This window comes from Elgaria multicarinata, chromosome 11, assembly GCF_023053635.1.
Source record: "Elgaria multicarinata webbii isolate HBS135686 ecotype San Diego chromosome 11, rElgMul1.1.pri, whole genome shotgun sequence".
Lineage (NCBI taxonomy): Eukaryota > Metazoa > Chordata > Lepidosauria > Squamata > Anguidae > Elgaria > Elgaria multicarinata.
The window spans coordinates 36,443,722-36,470,870 of NC_086181.1; the positions used below are offsets into that span (position 1 = coordinate 36,443,722).

At 46.6% G+C, this 27,149-nt stretch overlaps 1 protein-coding gene across 1 annotated transcript; it reads right to left on the reverse strand.

Annotated features, from left to right (window-relative positions):
* Positions 1-1,810: 1,810 nt before the first annotated feature.
* PNP (purine nucleoside phosphorylase) lies at positions 1,811-27,149 on the reverse strand. Its single transcript, XM_063137949.1, has 6 exons — positions 26,881-27,149; positions 7,383-7,552; positions 7,134-7,237; positions 5,819-5,994; positions 4,947-5,137; positions 1,811-3,031 (listed from the first exon to the last, which is right to left on the reverse strand). Exons 1-6 carry the CDS (start codon positions 27,132-27,134, stop codon positions 2,814-2,816), a joined length of 1,113 nt encoding a protein of 370 aa, XP_062994019.1. The 5' UTR covers positions 27,135-27,149; the 3' UTR covers positions 1,811-2,813.

Here is a 27,149-nt window from a genome sequence, read left to right on the forward strand (position 1 = left end):
AAACAAAACAACCAACTGTGTTTGGTCTGTTCATTCCAACTTTATTATTTATTCATAATTATTAAACCAGGGATCAATTCATTTAAATAAAATAAAAGTGCAGAAGGCTGATGCTCTAAAAAAATATAGGTATTTATATTTATTTCTACACCTGCCGAGACCAGAGTCACTGAATGGATATGAGCCGACGTCCTTCATCCATGAGCTCAACTTCTTATATCTCCGATTTGTCCGCAGTCATAACCCACCCTAAGGTGCAAAGCTATGGGTGGCTTCTTGGTCCATGGTGGACATACGGTTCGGGTGAAGACAGAAAGGGTGGCCGTAAAGAGCTTGTTGCAAGTGGAAAGCATTGGGAGGAGGGAGGGAGGGGGGCACAGCCCAGTCTGCAAAGCAATTAAGCCGCTGCAAATGAAACTGCACCATGCACATTCATGAGAAAACTACACCGGGTGGAATCGGTGGCTTCCAAATCCCAAGCGTGGATTAAGAGCGAAGCTGGATTTTAAAAACAAAACGTACAAGAGTCCGTTTGCTCTGGTTTCGGCTCAGTGGGCCATCTTCTCCCTGCGTTTATGTAGTAGGCCCAGTCCAGTGTAGCTCTGCCAACTTTTCAGCTTGACACAGCAGCTGTGCCTCAAACAAGAAGGGGATGTGCAGGCCTTCGGAGAGGACGTTTCTTTCCGCGCTTGGCAATGAGCTGCTGTGAAAGGCACAAGGGCAGACCAGGTTTCGGTCAGTTGGCAACCCTTGTCTGGCCTATGGGGTGTGCATACACACACACACACATGCCCGGGAAGCTCTCCTAAAACCAGGAAAGTTTTCTTCAGTGCTTGTCCGTCTTCTCTTCTGCCTGACTCCCCCTATCCTGTTACACAGCCTGGGTCATCTAGGCAATTTGGGGGAAGACATCTTCAAGTGTTATGGAAACCACTCTTTCTTAAATAATAATAAAAAAAGCAGCTGTGGTCCTGGACACCCCAGACCCTGGCAGGAGGGCGCAGGGCGAATTTCTTGGCCTTGCTTAGGTGTGGTGAAAGATGGGCTTTTTGATCACAGTGGCACCAATATTGAGCCTGGATTCTTTCACACAAACGCACACACCCATGGGTCTCACAAGGATTCGCTCCAATTTTTAAAACAATGATGACGATGCTGAGATATGGATAGCAGCCATCACAAAACAGAGTGTTCCCCTGTGAAGGGAGAGAGACAGAGACAGAGAGAGAGAGAGAGAAAACTCTAGCCGGAGCCAAATTCAGACTGTCTATAACAAAAGAACTGCTCCTATTTAAATCGCTTTTGCCTCCACTGGTTCACTCACATTCCTAAACAAATGTGTGTAATGTGCACATCACATCTCTTTCTGCTGGCTGGTTTGTCTCAAATTCCAAGGAATGTCATGGGCATCCACTGTGGAAGAACTGAAAATCCACAGCCCTCCCCAGTGGCCAAGGCACCCCACCCCGCTGGCCACTTCAAGTGGAAATCCAGCTGGGAAGGTTGTGGGTTTGGAAGCCAAAGGTGGAACCTCCAAATGTGGACAGAGAAGGACACGTAGGAGGATTCTTTGGTGACTAGAGGGATGCCAACCTAAACCCAAGGCCATTAACTGGGTCTCAGCCTGGGAACGTAAGCCTCGCAAACAGATGAGGCAACAAAATTACTTCAGAATGTATGTCACTGAATGCTCCTTCACGTAAACAAATGAAAAAATCACTGCACATAGAAAACTAGCATGTCAGGGTTCTAGTCCAGCCTTCTCCCTGATGTGCCATTTTTTTTCTTTTACATGAAAAGGAGGGGAGAGTTAAAAAAAAATCTTGTATAGAGTGGGCATTAAATCACGTAAGCTCCCTGTTTGAAGTGGATCCAGACACATGTGTTAGCCCCTCATCGGGTGCCTGTGTATTTGCATTACAACATGAGATTTGTTCCCCTAAAGTGTTCAATGAACAGGTGAAGAATGGAAGGCCGAGGAGAGGAAGAGAGATTAACAAGGCATCTGAAATAGACAAAGGGGACAAGATGTAGATCCCCCATGAAGGGGACACAGATATTATGCCAAAGACCAGAGGCCAAATCTTGGTGTGTTGGGTGAACATGGCGATTGCAAGAGGTCATGCAAATGATGCTCAAGGCAATGCAGACACATTAGCATCCAGGGTGGAATAGATGACCTTTGAGGTCCAGCTCAACCACTATGATTAGGGAGACTGAATCCTTGCCTTTGAGAACAAACAAGCAGAACAGCAGAAATGCATTTGCCAGCGTGACCCTGTGGACGAGAGCGTGGGCACTTTGAAACGGGAAGCGGAGGCCTTCCGAGTGTGAGGAACGCATTCTCTGCATCCCAAACTTTTCACAGCTAAACAGCCATGGAAAAGTGAGTTGTCAGAGGCCTACATGACCTTGACAGCCACCTACATGGCCCTGGCACGGATTACGGAGAGAGACAAGAGAGAGACGTGAAAAGCTACAGGCAGAAGCGAGGTTCTGAAACCGACGGAGAAGCCCACACACTCACTGACAGATGGACAGACACGGCATCAGAGGCTAGAGAGCAAACGCAGGCATAGAGGGACAATCCATCAGTGGCCAGAGACCACCGGGCACTGCAGCAGGACTCAAATCCGGGACACCGTCCGACAACAGACAACCTAGCAGCAGGATCTGACGAGGAGGAATATTTCGGGGGAATGGATGGAAAAGTCAACGTGCGCTTTTTGCCGGGGAATGCGTGAACAATCCTTAGCGGCGGAGAGACGGCACAACCAGCCAAAGATCCGCGGCAAGCCAGCCCGGACAGGGCGCTAGGCCAAGTTGTTGTTGTGCTCGATGCGCTGCACCATCAAGGAGACCATTTTCTCGAGGGTGCGGGCGCTCTGGCGGCTGGCCTCCAGCACCTCGGCGTGGTTGGCCTTCTCCTTGCTCTCATAGTCCAGGATGGCCTTGTTTGTGATGAGCGAGAAGCCAAAGACACGCATGCCACAGTGGCGCGCCACAATCACCTCTGGAACGGTGCTCATGCCTGGAGCGGGGAGAGAAAAGGGAAGAATGAGAGACACGCTCAGAGGACTCACAGCCGGGTGTGTGTGCCGCCAGAAGACCGGATTCCAGTGGTGGGCGGAACCAAAGGGAAAGGGGCGGAGCAAAAATCACAGCCTATTTTAGCCTGAGGCTCTTGCTGTGGAATGGCCTGCCGGAGGAGACTCGTCAACTTGACAGTATATTAGCATTCAATAAAGCTATCAAGACTGATCTCTTGCGGCAAGCCTATCCAGTGGAATTTTAGGATGTTTTTAGGATGTTTTAATGATGTATATTATGTTCTTAATTCAGTTTTATGTATTTTATATTTACTGTTGTTCCCTGCCTCGATCAAAACGGAGAGGCGTGTAAAAATACATGTTAGTATTAGTAATAGTAGTAGTAACTAAGCCTTAAGAATGGCTTTTCAAGCTCTTAGAATGGGGATGTAGTCATCTGGGGAACACCAGAGGGCCAGGCTGGGACCCTAAGCAGGCCAGATTCGGCCCACAGGCTTGAGGTTCTGCACTCCTGACTTACATGGTACAGCTCTCCTAGGAGCCTACCACTTGAAGGAGGGGTTGCACAACTGAACTCTCCCCCAGACTCCCTGGCCATGGAAATATAGCTTGAGAAGGAGAGGCATGGCTCGAATCCTGCTCCATCATAGGCTAGCTTTCTTAAGGCAAGGGTTTTTTAATATGCGTTAAGGTTCAGACATGGAAGCCCAACTCGTATTTTGCAGTGGCATAGTGCTCCCCTTCCCCATGGAGGCCTATCCCATGTGACTTGCAACAGCTCTAAATTTCAGCCTGTTGTACAGGTATGAATGGATATTTGGTATTAATTAACCAGGAGGGAAGGTTTATAAGTGAGAGTGCCAGTGGTGGGCAAAAGAGTATATTCTACCACAGACACATTTGTTAAAAGCTGACAGGAACTCAGGGTGCCTCTTTCAAAATGGACGCCAGGCGGCAACTTGTGCTGGAATGCAGCATCATGGATTAGACTGGAGGAATAATGACAAATATATGCACAGCGTCTACCAGCTTTTCCCTATAAACAGGGCCGGCGCTACCATTAGGCCAACTAGGCAGCCGCCTAGGGCGCAGACCTCAGAGGGGTGCAGTACTGCCCTTTAAGCTGTTTTAAGAAAAAACAACATAATAAAAGGAAAATATAATAGTTCAGAAACTCTTCTTGAACAGCTGAATCAAAGCTGGCAATTTTGGGCGTGTGTGTGTGCAAGTAGTTCGCCTTGCCTAAGGCACAAAATAGTCTGGCACCGGCCCTGCCTATAAAACCTCCTCAGTGGATACAGAAGGAAGCAAGAAAAGAATAATCTTTTCCTCACTACCTACTAGAAATAAGGGCTGCCTAGCAAGCCTAGCCAACGTTTCTGGATTTCCCCCATCCTTGCTTGCCTCTGAATGGGAGCTTCCACCCACTTTAGTTATAAGAGGTGGCGATCTTAAGCACATCCATCCCATAAACCATTTGAACCTGTGGGGCATACCAGCATGCCAGCTTCACTGTAACTGGCAGAAAAAAAATCATCAGCCAGGTTCTATCTGATGAACCAGTTGACGTGAGGGCGGCCATTTTGAAATGTGAAAGGGAGGCCTTCCTGTGCATTAGAAGCACTTTCTTAATGTCCTGAACTTAAAAAGGGGGGGATTAAGGCCACCAAACAGTTGAGATGTAAGAGACCCATGTGATACTGAGGGTTGGGACGAGCAACCGTGGCCTGCCCCACAGCGTACTACAATTTCCCCCTGTATTTCCTACCGCAACGTTGGAGCCTGGTCGAGTGGAGAGGAAGTCAAGCCGCCCCTTCACAACCGCTTTGGGATACGCCCAGCAAAGAAACCTTTCCCTCCAACCAATGCTTCCCCTTAACTCTGCCGCCAACTGACCTACAGCATCCGCGCCCAGTCGCTGCAGGAAGCGGCATTCAGCAATGGTCTCATAGTTGGGGCCTCCCACGGAGCAGTAGACTCCCTCGCGCACACAGCCAGTGGAGCCCATCTCCAACGCCACCGTGTGCGCCAGTTTCCTCAGGTCTTCGTTGTAGGCATCCGACATGGCTGGGAAACGTGCCCCAAATCTGCGAAGGAGGGAAGGGGGGGGGAGAACGGGAGAGGGAAAGGAGGCGGAGAAACACAGGTGGTTGGAATGGGACCGACCGTCTAGGACCTTGACCCTCTGATGTGAGGGTCTCTGGGTGGCCGTAGGTCAGTCCTGATCTCTCAAGGTTGTTGTGGGAATAAAATAAGGAGGGGGGAGTTGCAGAGGTGGTGGGGAGAGCAGGGGCTGCAGAAAGAAAGAGAGGAGAGGAGATAGAAGAAGAATTAGAGGGGGGAGAGAGACAGGGTGGCAAAAATAAGAGGTGGGAGAAGGAGAGGAAGAGAGAGAGAGAGAGAGAGAGGGGAGAAAGGGGGTTGCAGAAACAGAGAAAGAGAGGGGAATTGCAGAAACAGAGACAGAGAAAATAGGTGGCAGAAACACAGAAATACAGAGAGAAGGGGTGGCAGAAACAGTGAGAGAGAGAAGGGGTGGCAGAGAGAGAAAGAGAGAGAGAGAGAAAGTGGGGCTCTGGCCACATTTGGCTCTGGCCTTGCCCACTGCTACCTCTGGCCCCACCCATCACAGGCATGAAGCCCTCACAGAAAAAATAGGTTCCCACCCTGCGCCTAAGTATACTAGGCCCAAGCTGTTGCACCTCACCACCGCAGAGGCAGGACTGTGGCCGGGCAGCACCGAAAAGCGTGGGCAGGCCCCACCTTACCTCTCGTCATTCGGCCCCACCAGGGGGTTCTCGCCAGAAAAGCCGGGCATGTTGATGTGGTCACGGATCACCATGATGTCCCCCACGTTGTACTCGGGGTTGAGCCCCCCGGCTGCGTTGGTGACAATGAGAGTTTCCACGCCAAGCAGATGGAAGATCCGAACTGGGAAGGTCACCTGGGAAGGAGGAACGGAAGCAGGATTGAGGAGAGGCGGGAAGCGTTGTGCACCCAGAATCAGAGCGAGCCGGAAATGGCAGGTCTCGGATTTTCTCCCAAATGAAGTCCGGGAGAAAACGGATCGGGCTTTTCCAAATCCATCTGCAACTGCACCTCACATTATCTGAAGGCCACTGCGGTGTCTGCCTGATTCTATGATTGTATCAGGTGTATTCCATTCATCTCTTTCCAAAATTCCCAGAAGCCAGGGCCGGCCCAGGGCATTTTTCCAGCCTGACGCACAGCAGCCAATGGCATCCCCCTCAGGTCAAGGTGCACATTATCCCCCAAGGTCGTTCGTGTTATTTGGGCACTTGAGGCAGAAAATCCCACAAGCGCCTCATCCTCCTGCCGGCGCTCAAAATACAATGGGTCGGATCCAGATTTTGGCCTGGACTGGCGGAAGTGGAATTTCCCATCCCCTGCAAATGGTACACAGAGGACCCTGCTGAATAGGGGAGGATGGGGGGGGGGAATCCCTGAAATCCGGCAGAAGAATCCTCCGCAACCCTTCCATCAACGGAGGGCAGATCTTGAAGCCAAATTCCGAAGTATCTGTTAAATAACTCAACATTTGCTGCCCTTTCAGAACACTCCAAATCTGCTACCCAACACAGCCTAACGGTAGGCCCACCATTGATGGCTCCGATGTCAGTGGGCGGCGAATCCGCTCTGGGTTTCAGTCAGAACACCAAAGGATCTTGGAGAGCTCCTTTAGAGTTCTGACTGAAACCCGGAGCGGATTCACTGCCCCACTAACATCGGAGCCACCAGCCTCCACTGAGGGCCACCATTGTTCTGTCTAGCTCACGGGTGGGCAACTTGTGGCTCTCCAGCTGTTTTTGGCCTATAGCTGCCATCAGCGCTAACCAGCACAGCTAGTGATGAAGGACCATGTGAGCTGTCAGAGAAAACATCTGGAGGGCTACAAGTTGTCTAGCTCAATATGACCGACTCTGACTTTCTATTATTATTATTATTATTATTATTATTATTATTATTATTATTATTATTATTATTATTGATTGTGAAACAGCCACTTCCCAAAATTAGACATCTCTGTTTTCAAAAGCGTTACAGGTCTGTGGAGCATCTCACCTTCCAGAGCGGGTAGCCTTCGTACATGTGGAAGCGGCCCTGCATCACCACACAGGGCGTCCCGCTGAGGTTCCCAAACACCAGTCTTCCGGCATGGCCTACAACTGGAGTGAAGCAAGGAAAGGGTTAAATCGCTCGCTGATGCCCCCTGGCGGCCATGTTGTTGAACTACAGAACCATCTTCTCCCTCCGTTGCTTTCTAGCGCCCCCTAGCGCCCTCCAAACCCACCCTTGACCCTCTCTTTTTACCTGTGCTCTGGGGGAAGTTGGGGATCTTGGTATAGTCAAATGCGACTTGGTCCTTGAGGAGGTCAGCCAGCCCTCCAAGGCCCGAGCCGCAGATGATGGCCACCCTGGGCCGGTGCTTGGTGTTGCCCAGTAGCCAGTCTGACGTCCCCTTGCAGTCCTCATATGTGTACCTGAGAGGAGAAGAAGAGATGTGTGAGTGGCTAAGATGGAGATTAGCAGGGCCAATAAATGCACACGTTGCATAGGATGACCATATGGAAAGGAGGACAGGGCTTGTGTATTTTTAACAGTTGTGTAGAAAAGGGAATTTCAGCAGGGGTCATTTGTGCGCATGCAGCACCTGGTGAAATTCCCTCTTCGTCACAACCGTTAAAGCTGTAGGAATAACCAGATACTAAAGAGGGCAGGGCTCCTGCATCTTTAACTGTTGGAGGAGCCCTTCTCCACATCCCACCAACGCAACATATACGCTATGATGGGACAAGGGAGAGGGTTTTCTCTGTGGTGGCACCCAGGCTGTGGAATGCCCTCCCCTTGGAGCTCCGACTGGCACCAACGCTGATTTCATTTCAACCCCAAGTAAAAACATGGCTTTTTAACAAAGGCTTTGACAGTTAAATTCACTAAGATGGCATATTGTTTTAACTGCTTTTAAATTATATATTGTTTTAACTTGGTTCTTGGTTTAATTTGTTTTTAACTGTGCATATTTATTGTTTTATACTGTATGCTTTTATCTGTACGCTGCTCTGAGATCTTAATGATATAGGGCGGGATACAAATGTTTTAAATAAATTAAATAAATAAATAAACTGTTGTGATGAGGAGGGGATTTCACCAAGTGCTGCATGCACACAAATGACACCTGCTGAAATCCCCCTTTTCAATACAACTGTTAAAGATACACAAGCCCTGTCCTCCTTTCCATAGGGTCACCTTACTTTGCAGGACTAACTGCATACCACTAGGGGGCAGCAAGCACATACAAACACACACGTGAACACATACACAGAGGTTCGTCCTGAGATTTTGTAGTCATAAATTTACAGGGCTTAGAAACCATGACAAGCGCTTCACAATGAACCGTAAACAGTTTATAATGCATGTCAGCTGCTCAAAGCACCTCATGCACACGCACTGTTCCAATTATCCTTCCAACAGCCCTGAAAGGTAGCACACTATTATTACCACCACCATATTTTCAGTTGTGGGGACTGAAGTAACACCAGTTCGCCTCATACCACTTGATTTATTAGTTTAGTATGTTTGTATCCTGACCTTACTCAAAGGAGCTCAGAATAGCGAATATGGCCTTCTTAATAAGAAGAAGAAGAAGAAGAAGAAGAAGAAGAAGAAGAAGAAGAAGAAGAAGAAGCCGCCGCCAGTGTGGCGCAAGAGTGTTAGACTGGGGTTTGAGAGATCCAGGTTCTGGTCCTCACTCAGGCCTTGAGGCTCATGGGGTGACTTTGGGCCAGTCACTGACCTCCTCATAGGGTTGTTGTAAGGAGAAAATTGAGAGGAGGAAGAGAGCCATATAAGCCACCTGGGTTCCTTGCAAGAGAAGAAAAGACAGGATATAAAGGAACTAACAATACCTAATTTTTTAAAACCTGCACAACAGCCCTGCAAAGTCAGCAACACCGAGAAAATGTGACTAGTCCAAGGTCGCCCACCAAACTTCATGGTTGAGAGGGGATTTGAACTCAGATCTCCCAAGCCATTCTAGTCCTCCAGTAATCTTAACCACTCCAGCTCTTACAAGGGGGCTTTCTAGCCAACATGAGGCTTGAATTGGAAGCTTTCCAGATTATAGCTTAAGCTACTAAAACACAATCCTAGGCATGTTTTGACAGAAAAAAGTCCTACAACTCAATGCTGGGAGTTGTAGGACTTTTTTCTGTCAAAACATGCCTAGGATTGTACCCTAAATCACCCTGGCTTTCAAAAATGCAGGCATTGACCATTTGCTTGATGTACTTTTCTTCCAGTTTCCCTTTGAGCAATGTTGTTCTTCCTGAAGAATATGGATTCGCCACACAGAGAAAGAGAAATTGGGCCGCAATATTTCGAAACACAAGGAACTCCGTTTTAAGCGACAGTAACGACACATACTCTACATGCCGGTGAAACTTCCTGCAAGCGGCTCTTTTCCCTCCTCCCTCCTCCTCCACTGCTTCCTTCTCCTCAGGCCGTTTCAATCGGCTGTTGTACAGGAGCTAAAAATTTCCACTCAGTGAACCGGCTGGGCAGCAACTGCCTTCGTAGCTTTCCGCTGCGGAAGACGTGGTCCAGACAACTGACGTGAAACGAGTCAACGATTTTTGCACATGCCACCAAAGGTGGCTTACACCCTCCCTGCATTTTAGCCTTTTGGGGATTGATCCAGCAAGTCCACAGTCCGCCAATGTTCCCTAGATGAAAAGGCAACCTGCCGCCCTCAAAGTGTTTTGGACTCCAGTTCCCATGAACCCTTACCGTTGGCCAGCATTCCCCCGCTTGGTTTGGATTACAACTCCCAGCATTCCTGACCACTGGACATGCTGGCTGGTGCTGATGGGAGCTGAAATGGCAAACTTCTGGAGGGCACCAGGTTGAGTACCGCTCAGTTAGAGTGCCTTGCCCTGGGTAGGCCCAGAAATACAGCCCCATTCAGCCAGGAAGCTCACTAGGTGACGCTGCTGTGTTTTCCCGGCCTCGCCTATCTCGCAGGGCCGTTGTGAGGGGACAATGGGAACAGAGAATAATGTCCGTTGCCAAAAGCTCCTTGGAGGTGTAATAAATAAATAAATGCCAAGGATGACTGCCTGAGCACCTCTAACTCACTCTTCCACCCATTTATTCAGCGGTAGCAACTTCTCCCCTGGTTTAAAAGCCAAGAGGGTGATTTTGGGTGTTGGGTTAAGCCAGCGTTCCCCAACCTGACGCCCCCCAGATGTTCCAGACTATACAGTTGTCAGCCATTCTGGCTTCAAGCTGTGTTCTGACACAACTGGAAGGCAACCAAATCTGAACAAGGCATTGCCCAAAGGCAAGTGCTGGGAGGAAATCAGGGCAGTCCTTTATCATCAGGGCTGGCGCCATCATCTGGCATCCTCAGGCAGCTGCCAAGGCCCCAACACCTGACTCCAGCCTTGCAGGGTGTGCGTTAAAAAAAAGTGCAATGCTCCAGAGTGATGCTACATAAGGGACATTAAGATGGTGGCCGGACCAAGCAGCCCACTGCTTCTATCTTAGACCACCTGATGCAGGAAGGGACCCACCACCAGAAGACACTTTGCCCAGCGCCCCTTCGAACCTGGAGCCAGCCTTGTTTATCGTGAACAAATACCAGAAACTCAGAACTGCAGCTGGTAAATGAGAACCATAGAACTACCAAAGAGTGCTTGTGGATCTCACACAAACCAACTATGCACAGTACTAAGGTTGCCAACTTTTCCCACCAGCCTCTGTGCTGTGGTTTTGGAAGCAGCATTAAGCACAGAAAGCTTCACCTGGTGATATTTTGCAAACCCACGTAAAAGGTACAGGAGCTGACAAAGGTGGTATGTAGAGATGTGAAGGCCTGGAAAAAAATGGAAAAATTCAGAAAAAACCGGGGGGGGGGGGGCGTTTTTTTCCAAAGTCTTTTTGGGGGGGTTTCCGGAAAATTGAAAAAAAATGAAGAAAAAACGGATTACGAGATGTTTTATTTTAGCATGATGAATTAAATGTTTAAGAGAAGGTGTCCAGATATTTACTTCTCCAAATGATTTCTAAAAACTGTACAGTATCAGATTATTACAATTTCTGTGCACCAAGGACAAGCAAGTCCTAGGTTGCAAACTGAGACTACAACTCTCAAATGCAAGAGCAAGATGCTCTTCTGCCTCTAGGGGGCACTGCCACTGAAGCAGAGACTGAAACTAATAAGGATAGCTATAGGTCAGAAAATGAGTCTGATTAAATTTCGTGCATTTTCATTGAATCTTGGTCCCCCATTTTTCTCAGTTCTTTTTATGGGAATAGGTGACACTGGAAGACTAGCGGAGAAATAAATAATTTTCTTTGTTACTAATGTTGGTGGTTTCTTCAGTTGTTGTTGTTTTAAATTGTTTTTTTGCCTGCTCCTCATAAACTGGCAAAACCAAAGAGGTTCCTTACAGTTCAGATGTTCCTAACAGTTCAGGAGCTTGTAGCTCCATTTGTTACAAAAAATAAAGAAATAAAAATAAAAAAGTAAATTAAATTTGTAATCATTGTTTGAATACACTGTACTTTTAATATACCAAATGTAATAATTTTATGCCAAACCAACTTGGATATAATTACATTTTATGTTCCTAAAGTAACAAAGTGACTTTCAATCTGTAAAAAGTGCTAATATTGCATTATTTCAATTTTTCCGAAAATTTCTGTTGTTTTTTTTTTAAAAAAACAACAACCTGGAAAAACCCAGGGTTTTTTCTGTGGCTTCAAAATTTCCGGAAATTTTACATCTCTAGTTGTTATGTAATTTTTGTTGCTGTTTTTTCTTGGTCATTAAGCAATCACAATAGCCCCATAGGGTGGGGAAAGAACATCCCTGGATATTGGGGAAATGTATCATTGGTCAAAAAAACTGGAAGTGCTCCCTTGACAGAAGGCGCCTTGACCCTGCAGCAGAGAAATGCCACATAGGCCCTGCCATGCAAAAGCAGCCCCTTCTGGGAATGAGTACCATAGACTCATAAAACAGTGTTTCGGTACAATTCTTCAGCATACAGAAATGGGACGGCGCTTGTGGTCAAAACACTTCCGAGGCTCATCATGTGACAGGACAGCTTCATGCAATTCACAAAACAAGAAGTAATTGAAACTATTCCTTATACTGAACTATTACGCCAAATCATCACACCAGATTACACAAAGCCTGCCCGTATAACCACAGAATAGTCGACAGCAAGGAAGTTGGCTTCACCAGGTAAGAACTGTGGGTCAGTGCCGTGAGCCCAAGCGTGGAAGAGAGTGTCAAAGAGACAGTAGAAAGAGACCAGGAATAGAATTCCCCAATACATTAAAAAGCCTTCCCAGGAAAGAAGATTTCCCCTCTTAACTGTATTCAAAAAGCCAAGAGTAAAGAACTCGGAACTGGCTTTATTTTAAGACAGTGCTGAGTGATGTATGGCTATGGTTTTCAAACTGTATTGGCAGGAACTTTAGGCTCCGAGAGGAGCCTATGAAATTTTTCCATGAGAATCTGAGACTGTAAACTCCTCTTCCATGTAGCTTGTGCAACACTGGAAGTCTCCACATACACTGAAGGGGAGGCGAAGTACTAATAATAAAATGGCCAGCAATGACGGAAAACTGTGTGAAAAGGCTTCTCTGCCTTTGGCTCTAAACCAGTCTCAAGGGTGCATTAGGTGCATTCTAGCACAGGGACAGTCAGAAATTTTGACCTACTGGGAAATCTCCAGGTGATTTACAGGAGATGAGAATGGGTTTCTGACTCCTAGTCGTTTAAAAACAGTGACAGCCAAAACCCTGGTTTTCTTCCAAAATTAGGCTGCAACAAATCCTGGGAGGGGGGGGGAGGGGGGAATCGGAGATTTGTGTGTGATACAATTTGTGTATGCGTCCAGTTCTGGTACTGGAAAAATTATTATTTATTATTATTTATTTATATAGCACCATCAATGTACATGGTGCTGTACAGATAACACAGTAAATAGCAAGACCCTGCCGCATAGGCTTACAATCTAATAAAAAGGTTCCTGGGACCTCAGGGTTCTGGTGAAAAAGGTAGATTCCATAAGCCTAATGTCCCCTGTTCCAGCACATGCCCTGAGCTTAAGATGAGCAACAACTAGGCCTCACCGGCCTGGTAGTTTCCTTGAAACACTGAGAAAACACCCTGGAAGAAGGGTGCAAAACCACAGGCCCGGGAGACAAATCCAGACTGCCTGAGGTCCCAATTTGGGCATTCCCCATTAACTACATCCTCTTCACTCAACCACCTATCATTTTGTGTTTTTCCGGCTTTTGTGAACCTTTCCCCCCATTCCAAAAGGTTGCAGCAAGAACTTTAAGCTAAGAGACGCTAGTATTTTTTATTAATGTTTTTATTTTGGTGCTATCCATTTTGCCTTCGGGCCCACCCAGCACTGGAATGCAGCCATGAACTCCTCTTAAATTGAATCACCACGAGGGCCGAAAGAGGTTTGACACCACTGTCTTAGAACATGTCCCTACTTTCCCAGAATCCTTTGCAGTGTGCAGGGATTCCCTGGTGGCTAGGGTGACCATATGAAAAGGAGGACAGGGCTCCTGTATCTTTAACAATAAAAGGGAATTTTAGCAGGTGTCATTTGTATATATGGGGAACCTGGTGAAATTTCCTCTTCATCACACCAGTTAAAGCTGCAGGTGCCCTGCCCTGCCCTCTTTTAAATCTGGACACTCTACTATAGCTCCTGCACCTTTAACTGTTGTGATATAGAGGGAATTTCACCAGGTTCTCCATATATACAAATGACACCTGCTGAAATTCCCTTTTCTATGCAACTGTTAAAGATACAGGAGCCCTGTCCTCCTTTTCATATGGTCAGCCTACTGGTGGCCAGAGCACAGATGCTTCCTGGCGGAGAAAATGACACAAAGAAAAAGAAAGAAGTTTTGAGGGTAGATAGCAGAGGGTAACTCCAGAACCCAGGAGAACTTCCTTGCCTGCTTTGCAAGGGGTTCGCCGCTCCTGGCTCAATTCTCCCTTCTGTGTAAGCTCTTAAAATATACAAGGCTTCACTAATCTCGGCCAAGGAGAGGCAGACAACCTGAGGTTGGCATCTCCTGCCCCTGGGAGCAAAATGGGAAAAGGCCCCACTGAAATTTGACAGTGAAACAAAGTATGCATCAGAGCACCAGGACGCTGGGTCAAATGGGTTTCCCGAAGAGCATGAAAGCAGCCGTGCCTCATGCTGTGTTCACTGACGTCACCCTCTAATCTGTTGCTTAAACCTATTAAAAAATCATTCTTGGAAGTGGAAGGATCTTTTGCCACCACCTGATGCATCCTTCGGCCAAGGCACAGCAAGAACAGGGCTGCTTTTACTAGGGTGACCCTATGGAAAGGAGGACAGGGCTCCTGTATCATTAACAGTTGTATTGAAAAGAGAATTTCAACAGGTGTCATGCAGCACCTGGTGAAATCCCCCCTTCATCACAACAGTTAAAGATGCAGGAGCCCTGCCCTCTTTTGTATCTGGTCACGAGGTGAGAATAAACCCCATGGTTTTCTGGAGAGTTTCATAAACTATAAAAAGGTCATTTTCCTGTTGCTGTTTTTTAAATATAATAGTATAGCCAGTTGCTCTTCGCATGCAGAAGAACCCAGGTTCAATTTCTTGGTCAGTTCTAGAAAAAATCCTGCCTGAAACCCGGGAGAGCCATTGCTGCCGGTCAGTGTCAACAATACTGGGTTAGATAGACCATTGGTCTGACTGAGTATCCAGCAGCTTCCTATATTCCTTTTGGGGGGGGGGGGAAGCAAGCAGTATAAAGTAACTTTTCTACTATGTTTTACATCCCCTTCCATCCCTTGAAGGGTGCTATACTTTATCTCCTCCTCCCCAACAGCACACAAGCACTTAGAAGGGAAAAAAGGACCCAGGAATCCCGCCTGCCAGCTGGCCTGCTTAGACTAACCTGTAATCATCTGTGCATTCTCATGGGAATTCAAGCAAGGAGGAACTGACCCAGACAGGGCAGAACCCAAATAAATGGGAGTTCTATAACAAGACGGCTAAGACAACGTCAAATCTGCTTCTAAGCTAGCCTTCCCCAGCCTGCGCTCTCCAGATGTGTTGTACTGCAACTCCCATCATCCTCAGCTACTGGTTGGGGATGATGGGAGGTGAAATCCAACCATCTGTAGTTCGATGCATTTTAATGTGTGCGAGTGTGGTTTGGTTTGGTTTTACTTTTTTTTTTACTACGTCTGTGTTTATGATTCTTGTTTTCTGAAGTTTTTGTAAAACCTGCCCTGTTTGCTTCTGGAAAGGCGGTATAGAAATGCAGTAAAGAAATAAAAATGGAGGATGCCCAGTTGGGGAAGGCTGCTGCTCCCGTCTGGGCAGAATCTAACCGTCTGATGCAGATGTGGGCATGACTTGGGAGGAACTTCCAGATGGGTGCGGATGTTGCTATCTCGCACCCACAGCCTCATCGTAATCAGGAAGGAAACATCCTGTGTTTTGATGGAATTAGAATGGACTTGGTTGACAATTGGAGTAAAAAAGTATACAAACCCTTAGCTCTGGGCATAAAGGGAGACAGATTTTGGCCAAGCCAGATGGCAGCCAAGGCCTTGTCCATCTGTTCTAATTCCATAGACTTACTATGGAATTAAGAAGTGCTTCCTTTTTCTCTGTCCTAAATTGCCCACCATTCACAGCTATAGAAACCCACATGAGCATAAACTGCTATTGACCTTCAGAGCCCCAATCAACTTGGGGGGCCCAGATACCTGAAGGAACGCCTCTCCCCGTTTCAGCCAGCCTGTGTCCTTAGATCTGGGGGAAAGGCCCATCTCATTGTCCTTCCTTCAGGTGATAATATGAGACAGGGCCGTCTCTGTGGTAGTGCTCCAACTCTGGGATGCCCTCAGCCAAGAAAAATGCTTTAAGGTGCAATCCTGCCGGGATGCCCATCAGCCTCCAAAGTTGGAGGCTGAAGGGCATCCTATGCAGAAATGATGGAGCGTGGAGGCCATCTTTGCCTCTTGCACTTCTCCCGCATTTTTGCTAGATGGGCGTTTTTGCCCATCTAGCTAGGGCTCTTCAGAGGGGGAGGGAAGGCTCTGGCTATTGGGTGGTATAGAAGAGAGCTCTGGCTATTGGGCGGTATAGAAATGTAATAAATAAATAAATAAATAAATAAATAAATAAATAAATAAATAAAGGAGGCTCGGGAGGGGAAGGGATAGCTCATATCCCCACTTCCCCAGTCTCCTCTCCTCCCCACCCACAGAACTGCCCCTTTCCCTCCTTTCTGAGGTCACTTTTTTCTCTGCACTGGCTGCGAGGGGAGCTCAGATTTCTGGTTCTGAGTGGGAGCGCTGTCTCCGACCTCAGATCCAAGAATCCGAACTATCCTATGGACCCAAAAATGCTAAGGTTCATAGGACTGTTCTCCTCTTAACATTTCTGTACCAGGCTAAGAACTACGGCTTTGACTGAGCATTTATGACGGGCAAACCAATAAAACTGGATCTCTGTGGAGTGTTTGCTTCTCTCCGCCAACTGCTATTGGTTGAATTATTGTTTAATATTGTTCCTTGTATTTTATTGTTTAAACATCATTACCCGCCCTGGCATTTTCATGAAGGGCAGGGTATACATAGAATTAAATGAACTAAGTAAAACCTCGTACATATACCTGCAAACCCACACGGGGACTAAGCACAATCTAAGCAACTGTTTGCACAGATAAACACACACCCATCTGCATAGAGAATCACTTTCGATTCTGGCGAAAAGGTTTCATTTGAGCCTAACCTCCTCGCCTCAATTAGATTTCCAGGAAAGGCAGTCAACACTTCCTCATACTTTAGCCCCAAATCACCAGAACTGAACCCCAGTCTACTCATGCAGTGAAAAGAGGCAGTAGGACAGACCGAACCACTTTACTTTAAAAAAAATGGATTTTTATAATGGGGGAGCATTAACAAAACAATGGACACACACGCCTTACAGTATGTGTAACCTGAAGTGGTACATTCTGCTGTGCCACCCCAATTGAGAGCCAGTGTGGTGTAGTGGCTAAGGTGTTGGACTGGGAGTCGGGAGATCCGGGTTCTAGTCCCCACTTGCCCATGGAAACCCACTGGGTGACTTTGGTCCAGTCTCATACTCTCAGCGCAACCTACCTCACAGGGTTGATGTGAGGATAAAAACAGAGAGGAGGATTATGTATGCCGCCTTGGGTTCCTTGGAGGAAAAAAGGTGGAATATAAATGTTATAAATAAAATAAAATAAATAAATTGTACAGTATGTGTAGATCAGGCCTCATTTTCTCCTTTGTAGTGGGGGAAACCCTGATCAGGACAGATGCTACCAGCAAGCTGACTCACAGGTTTGCGTAGTCATAACAAAAGCCTTTGCGGCAGCTGTCGCTAGAAAAATGGAAAAGTTATTTGCACTGCACACAGGGCTTGCCTTTGCAAATGGGTAGCAAAGACAACCACATTGCCTTCCCATCCTGTTCAGTCTCTTTCTCTCATTCTCACTCTCTGTCTCTCTCTCATTCACACACACACACCCTACGAGAGCTTCGGCTATTGGGTGGTATAAAAATGTAATAAATAAATAAATATGTCTGATGCTTTTATGATATGTGATGCACATTACCAGCACTGGACAATTGCAACCAAAACGAAAGCCTTCCCAAATTATGTTCATAACTTTTCCTTTTTTTTGCCTTCTGTCTTGCTGAGGGCAAAAAAATTCCCCACTCGATTAAACAACTGACAAACCCCTGAGGCCAGGAGCTTATAAAGGTCTGCATTCATCACTTCCATCCTTGCCAGGTAGGGCTACCAACCAGCCAGGAAAATAAAACTAGTCTCGCCCGCTTGCATGCCTTGGATGGCCGTTCAAGGTTGCTTCCTTCCAAATCCGCCAGCTTAGGATCACAACCTCAGCATCCTTGAACGTCCGTGAAAGGCACGACAACGGACCGGAGCAGTCTGCTCACCCTCCAGGCGTCGGGGGCTTCAGACAGGATGTCCCTCCCCAGGCACACTCCCAGGTTAATGACTGACAAGTTACTGGCTCCTGGCTGTCACTGTTCAACCCCTTTTACGCACAAACGTGAAGCCTGGACACTCTGCTCCGCACCGCAGGGTCGTTCACCTCTCGTGACGGATTAAAAGGTCAAGTGTTTCATGGACAGGATGAACCCAATCCAGTCCAGAGAACTTAAGGAACTCTCCAGAAAACCATGGGGTCTATTCTAGGATGACCATATGGAAAGGAGGAAATTCCCTCTTCATCACAACAGTAAAAGCTGCAGGAACCCTGCCCTGTTTTGTATCTGGTCACTCTAATATAGCTCCTGCAACTTTAACATTTGTGATGAAGAGGGAATTTCACCAGGTTCTCTATATATACAAATGACACCTGCTGAAATTCCATTTTCTATTTTATTTATTTATTTATTTATTACATTTTTATACCGCCCAATAGCCGAAGCTCTCTGCAGTTTTCTATGGAGCTGTTAAAGATACAGGAGCCCTGTCCTCCTTTTCATATGGTCATCCTAACTTAGAGAGTTTTTTAAATATGGACAGCGGTATATAAATCTATTAAATAATTAATAGTTTTATAATAATTCCCTGAGAAGCCATAATATACAGCTCATTGGTTGATATTGGACCAGTCTCTCCCTCCCTCTCTCAGTGTAAACTACCTCATAGGGGCGTTGTGAGGATAAAGTAAAACCGCAAAAGCCTCCTTCAGCATCTTGGAGGAAGGGTGGAATAAATGTGCAATAATGAATATAAATATCTGGACAGGCAGTGAGTAGAACGGAAGTTAGCATGTTAACAGCATTTTTTTTTCTTTTTAAAGGCAGCCCCTTAAAAAAAATATCCCCCCCACCCCCCGGCAAAGGCAAAATGAGGACAATAATTTACCAAGGACAGATAATAGAAAACAGGGACTGCCCCTGGTAAGTGGGGTCAGGTTATAAGAAGAAGCCTGGAAGGTACTGGAAAACAGGAGGTGGTGATGGGTTCAAATTGAGGGCATGGGAGGCGGGGGGGGGGGAACCCAAGGAGAAATTGCACAGTCTCAGAGACCCAAACAAAATTCCAGGAAGCACAGAAATGTCTCAAGGAGCAACTTTGCAGCATAACTTCGCCTGCACCACTTGGCAAGAAGGAAAGGGATTGGGGGGGGGGGAGATGGGTTGCGTCAGCATCCCCGGCTTCTGATTGGCCTCTCTGCCGGAGGGGTGTGTGAGCCAGGAAATGCTGTCATTGGCCGTCTGCCTGTGGGAAGGGCTGTGATGTAATGGGGTGGGACGGGGGAGGAGGTGCTGAGAAGGAAATTGTGCTACTGAAGAGAAACTAAATCCAAGAAAGATAAGGAAAAAAATGAAAGGGTGTGGGTGTGTTTGTGTATGTGTGAACAGGTTCAGCAGACCCGCAATGAGCAATAGTGGCTTAGCAGGTAAACAGACAGAAACGAGAAGTACTGAGGTTTTCCCTCCTTGATTTCTGGGCATTGTGTGACTTGCAACAGGGCTCTCACGCCACCCTTGCTCAGAACAGCCGTCATGCTCCGCTTTCAAGAGAAACAGGAAGGAACGAGAATGTAGCAAACCGCTCGGTTTCTCTGCATCAGCATGACTCCTGATTCTGGGGACATGCGACACTGCCCTGCCCTGCTTCCAGAGGTATCTGGATAGCTGCCGCTGGAGCCCGGACACTACGCATACATAGACCTTTGGCCTGATCCACCAAGGCAATTCTTACAAAGAGTTAGATAAATGCAGAGCAGAGCAGGCCTATCAGCAAATAATAGCCTGCTTTCCCCTCCAATGGCAAATGCCAGTGGCAGAGGGTGCCAATAGGTCTGGAAACAAAAGGAGGCCAGGGGAAAGAAGCAGGAGGTGACAGGTGACAGCATGCTTGGGTGAACCCCAAGATATGCAAAAGAACACTTAAAAAAAAAAGTAGGAGCAACAACAACACCCCGAAAACAGTCTAATGAGGACTGAGCATGCTCAGTAGTCTCCAGGAATCATATAATATGTAACTGGAACCCTGAATAGGAGTATTCCTGTTAGGCGAGAAAGATACGCCGCAACATTTTGTTGTAGCGTCCCACCTGTAAAGACTAAAAATAAACTGTGTTTAGGGGAAGCATCCCTTTGAAAGCTGGATGCTGAGGACAAGCAGAAGGGGGATAGACATCCTGGGCCTCATCTACACCAAACAGAATATTCCACTATGAAAGTGGTATGAAAACGGCATATAAAAGGCAGGAGCCACACTACTGCTTTAAAGCGGTATTGAAGTGCACCGACAACTGTTGGGGCCCATTGACACATACCATATAATGCTTCCATACCGCTATATCCTGCTTGGTGTGGCTCCTGGCTTTTATATACCACTTTCATAGTGCAATATCCTGCTTGGTGTAGATGAGGCCCTGCTTGTACATCTGATGGATGCATCAGCACCGTTGGGATCATGAGAACTGCTTTGCTGAATCAGAACAAAAGTACAGCTAAAACTCCCCACTGATCCAGAACATACTTCGGACCTGTGCTTTCGTACACAACAGCAAGCTCAAGGCGTAACTGATTTGGCAACGATGTGGCTGAGGAAGAAGCAATGATGCAATCCACCAGAAAAAGAGTTGCAATGGAGCCAAGCTTTAACTCTCAGCCTCATTTCCCTGTTAGGTAGAATGGGCACAATAGGAACCTACCCTATGGGGCTATTGTGAGTGAGCTTGATTCTAACAAGTTAATTTGTAAGCGACCGCTCCTAAGCCAACAGCGTGCCAGATGCTATAAGGAACAAGGAAATAGAAATGCCCAAGGTTGGACGAATACCACAGTTTCATAATTGTAACCTGCCAACTACAGTGAAGAAATCTGGAAACTCATTTCATTATTATTTTTAATTATGTTTCTCGCCCTTAATGTCAAGGATTACAATGTATGAGTACTCCCTGGTGAAATCTCAGAAGTCTGTAAGTAGACAGGAATCTAAGCAGGATTCTACTGGACAGGGTGTGATCTTTCAGTGACTAACATACTTCTTCGTCCCTCTGTCTTGATTACCAGTATCCAAAATAGAAGCAAGCACATGACTTCATTTGCCTAAATGTACATAGGTTGCAGAATTCCATTCTTGTCGGCGCAGAATTTTTGACTTTTTTTTTAACATTTGCCTTCCGTAGCCAAATGCTAAACAACAGCAAATTCATAACGATGACCACAAACTTTAGCATTTACTGCTATCAAAAAAACCAAGTTCCCAACTGTTATATAACTCCAGTCAGTAACGGAGGACCTTGTCCACGTTTGGGAGCAGTTAGGTTTGCAGATATGAGGGACACGGACTTCTCCGCAGTAGCCCCACACTTTTGGAAAGCATTGCCATTTGGGGTCCGCCAGGCCTCATCATCACAGGCTTTGAATAAAGCCCTGAAAACCCATTTGTTTCCTCTAGCTTTTACCCAAGTCATAGTTTTTGGAGGATAATATTAATGGTTCTTAGCTGCTGAAGGAGTTTTTAACAGGATGGATACCGTCTATTTGTTTTCTTGTTCTGTTTTTAACTTATTTGTTTTTATGTTATGTTGACTTCAGAGTTTGCTTTCAAGCTGTATTTTATTACTGTTAGCCACCTTCAAGTGCCGTTTTGAGGGAAAGGCAGATTATGAATTTAATAAATAAATAGTAATAATTCCAAGTTTAGATGGCCCTTACCCAACCTGGTGCTTCCATATATGTAGGCTATTGGTTTTTAAGCTGTAAACCTGAATAGTTTTGATAATTGTAAGTTAAGGGAATGCTCCTTCCAGTCCCCAACAAGGATCAAGGAGTTCTTATTCCTCATTCTTCTATTCTATGTGAGCTACTTTGAGAAGGGAATGCAGGAATCCCGAATTCCATGAGTCCCGGAAATGTATGATCCATTACATTCCCATTACTTTGACAGATCTGGAAAAGGCATCACATCATACACTTAGGGCTCATCTACACCATGCAGGATATTGCACTATGAAAGTGGTATGAAAGCGGTATATAAAAGGCAGGAGCCACACCAAGCAGGATATAGTGGTATGAAAGTGGTATATGGTATATGCCAATGGGCCCCAACAGTTGTCAGTGCACTTCAATACCACTATAAAGCAGTAGTGTGGCTCCTGCCTTTTATATACGACTTTCATACCACTTTCAAAGTGCAATATCCTGCTTGGTGTATATGAGCCCTTAGTTTCTCCCAAGTTCAGAAGGAACAATTCCACCCCACTTGCCTTTCCTGTCTGACAAACAACTCTTTTAAAACTACTAATTTTCTTCATCACTCCTGTAACGTCTACCTACCTGCACGTGCCCTCCATACCTTTTATTTTCATAACAGTATGCAGGCCGCTAAGAGACCGTGACTTCCCTGAGGTCAGTTAGTAGATGCTGTGACTGAGCAGGGATTTAATTCTACATTTTTTGGAGCTCAGACCTAGCAAGCTCTCTCTTGGCCACATCAACACTCTACGAAAAAAGGAACCTCCAGAGCTTGGAACAATGCCAGCAACCCATAGCAGGAAAGCCCCTGTGTTCCTCAATCCCTCAAATCAGCAATTCCCCCACCTTCATGCTACCAAGCAGAGTCCAAGGTTCCACCGAAAAAGAAAACTGGATCCTTATTTATTGACCGTGGCCAACAGGGTAGAAAATCCAGCTTTTAACCCAGGTCCATGAAGAATGAAACCTCCTTCCTGCCCCAACAGAGAATAATCCTCATATGCTCAATGAGTTATCTGAGCACTTTTATGGAAACGAGTCCAACATTCTGCAAGAGGGGAACCAGGGTCCCTTATCCATTAACAGTGACTAGCGGAGAAGAAAATGAGACCTCTTGACCCACCACAGGACAGATGCCCAAACCTACCTCTTCACAGGACAATTAAAGTTCTTATTGAGTCAACAAGGTTCCCCCTCCCCCGTGGAAGAAATTATATTTTTTATCTATCATACAAGTTGTTTTAAAAGTGTTGTAAGCTTCCAGACCTCACAAAATTCATCTCCAAGTGTTGACTACTGGCTTCATTTCCACTTGGCTCCTCTCTTTTAGTTCAAGCTGCTATACCAGGAGCGAGCAACTTGTGGCCCAACAGATATTTTGGCCTACAACTCCCATCCCTCACTATTGGCTATGCTGTCTAGGGCTGATGGGTGTTGTCCACCAAAACATCTGGTGGGCCACAAGTTGCCCACCCCTTTGCTAAAGAAACCAGAAATGGTTTGTTTAGCCAAGGCTGGCTGGGTTTAATAGGAGGTCTAATCCAACACATCTGGAACACATCTTTCCCAGGTTGGGAAAGGCTGGTTTAGCATATGGTCTGAATCCAAGATCATGACTTTTTGCTCCTTTTACAAACCAGGATCATAAACTAGGGTTTGTTCTTGGCTTATGAATCCTAGCTTGTTCAGAAGCTTCAAGCCATGATCCCAGGTTTCAACAATATATTAAACAAACCCTTTCTGGTCTGTTTAGCAGTTATTATTATTATTATTATTATTATTATTTATTTATATAGCACCATCAGTTCAGGGATGAGCCAAGCAGAAGCAAATACAGGATCCTCCAGAATCTTGGCTCACCATTCTGTATGAATGCAACTACTGTCAGCCAAAACCACACGCTTGCCTGAAGCTTCCTACTCCATTAAGCAGCTAGTTGCTTTAAAGGAAACCACTGCATCACCACCCTGAGATCAAGGCAGCCTTTCAAACTTTGTGCTGGCACTGTAAGAACTTGTCTGTGTATACTCGCTACCAAATGTGGACCTGAAATAAAAGATGCAATTGTATATTATATCCTGCGGGCAGCCACAACCCAGATCATAAACTACTTTTGACCATGAGCCAAACAGTTCCTAGACACAATCCACGCTAGGAAGAAAGATAAACCGCTGGTACATCTTCACCAGGATGAAAAAAAACACACTCTAGTGAAGGGCTATTTATGCCAACTATTTATGTTGGCATAAATAGTTAAGTAGTTTCACCGGAGTCTCTTTTGCAGCCGTGGCTTACCCCTTGTTGTGCCGGCATATCCTACGCCAGCCTTCCAGCCTGTTGGACTGCAACTCCCACTGGCCAGGCTGGCTGAGGATTATGGGAGAGGTGGTCCATCATTATCTTGCAGAGAGCACCAGATAGGTCCTATCACATATATCAAGATTGGATTGCACTTTAAAAGCGCCACGCTAAATAAAAAGCCCCCTTCTCTTTGTACTTTTAAAGATGTGCTGAAAATGTTGTTGTTTTTTGGTGGTTTTTACTGAGGAGGGCCTTTTACAATTGGATTTACTGTGTATGTATGCTGCTCTGGGCCTGAACTCAGGGACTGGGTCACCTCCTCTGTACCCATGGGAAGAGTTTCCTAGACACCCCTTCTTTACTTCTGAGACCTTTCTCCCTGCCCCTCCTACTTCCAAACCTATAAGGCAGCCCTCTAAACAGTTGGGCTACAACCCCGATCACTGTGTCTGGGGATAAAAGGAGTTGTAGTCCGATATCTAGAGGGCACCTGGTTGGAGAAGGCTGCTTTAAGGCCACCTTCTCACTTGCATGTGTCTCTCTCTCCATGTGACTCGCCCCTTCCCTTAAACATCCCCCATAAGACACCCCATTCCCCTCCTAGAGGTTTGGATAACTGGGATCTGATCAAGCTTCATAAGGACTTTTGGCCTTGGGAACCCAGCTTTCACAAAACAAGGCTGACCCTTGGAACTCAGGGAAAGAGTGCTTCGGAGTATGCCTGGAGTGCTTTTCTACAACCAAGAGGTAACGTAACCAACACTTCCGTTTAAAAGATTTACATTCTCAAGGGTGAGTCAAAACAGGACAACTTTTGAAGGTCAAATGGAAAGAGGACAAAACCTTGAAACCGAGTTTGTGAGTCATTAGGAGAAAGAACGTAAAAGCAGTCTTAAGTCTAGACCTGACTGCAACTTCAAAGGAAAGCTCACTTTCAGCATGATGCATCATCTACAGACACATCTTTTCCTCTCCAAATTGATTTTGGGGTTGTCCACCCCGGACCTGCCTCTTCTCCCCTCCTCTAGTAACTAGCTTCATTCTTAATAGCATTAAATATGAGAAAGCTGCAAAAGTTCCTCATTCACAGAAAGCTCAAGGATAATAATAGTACTGGCCTACCTTACAGGGTTGTTGTAAAGACTGCAAGGTTTAAACAAGATTCATGCCCCCCCCAAAGAAACTCACTAGCTGACCTTGGGCCAGTCACTTTACCTCTACCTCTCTTAACCAACCTTGCAGGGCTGTTGTAAGTATAAAAGGGGGAGGGAAACTATATATTATTCTACTTGAGGAATAAAAGCAAAATAAATGTATGAAGGACTCTGAGCAGGTCCGGGAGAAGCAGTGTAAATTGCTATACATTCCCATTATAATTCTGTAATCCATCAAAACAGAACCCAGGCGTCCTGCTGCCTGTCCTCACCTCTTTGGCCTACTAGAAGACCCCCAAGAACAACTCAGCCTTCTTACCTCCCAACTACCTTCTATCCCACAAGCTTCAACTTCAGCCCCATTCTATGGGGGCAGAACCCAGAGCTCCTGACTGACACTACCAGCTCTCTCTGTGTGTCTCCCCTCACCAAACTACTTTGCTCCAGAGCAGAGATTTGATTTGTAGTACAGCGATGTCTCATTTTTAGAACCCACAGCAGGAAAGGGGGAGATGAGGGGCCTGGAGAGACCCCAAAAGTGGAAGGGGGGCAAAAAGCACCCCCATCCTAACTGTGAGAGCCAGTGCTAAAAGACCAAGCTAAGAGCCTGTGTGGTATAGTGGTTAGAGTGTTGGACTGGGTGTCGGGAGATCCAGGTTCTAATCCCCACTCAGCCATGAATCTCACTAAGTGACTTTGGGCCAGTCACAGACTCTCAGGCTAATCTACCTCACAGGGCTGTTGTGAAGAGAAAATGGAGAAGAGCAGGTCTGTGGAAACTGCCCTGGATTCCTTGCGAGAGGGGGAAAGGCAGGATAGACATGTAAAAACAGGATAAATACATCAATAAGAATCAAGATTCTTTTTCTCAGCCTCAGGCTCTACATTCTACAATATCCTCTAAGGTGGTGTATATGATCCTCCTCCTCCTCCTCTCCATTTTATCCTCACAAAAGCCCTGCGAGGCAGGTTAGGCTGATTAGTCAGGGACTAATGAGATTCATGCCTGAGTGAGGACTAGAACCAGGATCTCCCGAGCCCCGGTCCAACATTCTAACCACTACCCCACACTACCATGGTGGAAATAATAAATATAAAACTGTCCTACCTTACAAGATTGTTGTGAGAATGATAGCAAGATCATACTATACCCTAAAACCCTTTTGAATCCAGAAAAGGCGTGGTAAGAAATGCTAGCTGTTATACATTAATTAACGGACGGGTTACGTTCATAGTACCAACTCTACTATTCTATGATTCTAAATGACGAAGCGTCCTGTGGCACCCTGAAGACTGAACACAGGAATCGCGGCGCAAGCTTTCGCGGACTACAGAGCACCGTCACCGGATGCGTCATAAGGATCCGCTCTCGAGGGAGACACGCTGAAAAGAAGGGAGGGAGGGGGATCTCCGGGCAGGGGGGGGGGGGTCCCGAAAATCTTTGCCGCAATGGATCCGGGCACCACGTGCTGGCAAGCGTCTCCCCACTTGGGCTGGCGCAAAGCGGCACCCCTCAAACCCCCACCACCCCCGTGGTCCTGACCTCTTTTCTCCGTGGCTCGCCATGTCCGATTTTTCCCCCGCAAGGTCGGTGGTGAGCTTCTCCCTCTCTGCTTTTTTCCTTCTCCTGCCGGCCGGATCTTTTCTCGAGCGAATCGCGCTGGGCTGCGGGAGGCACAGCGCTTTACCGGCCCTCCGAAAGAGAGGGAGCCGTGTCGTCACGGCCGCGCTAGCCAATGGCAGGCCTCCTCCGCCGGCAACAAAGGTTGCCACGGCGACGCCGGGTTCCATCGTCATCGCCGTGGACCGCTC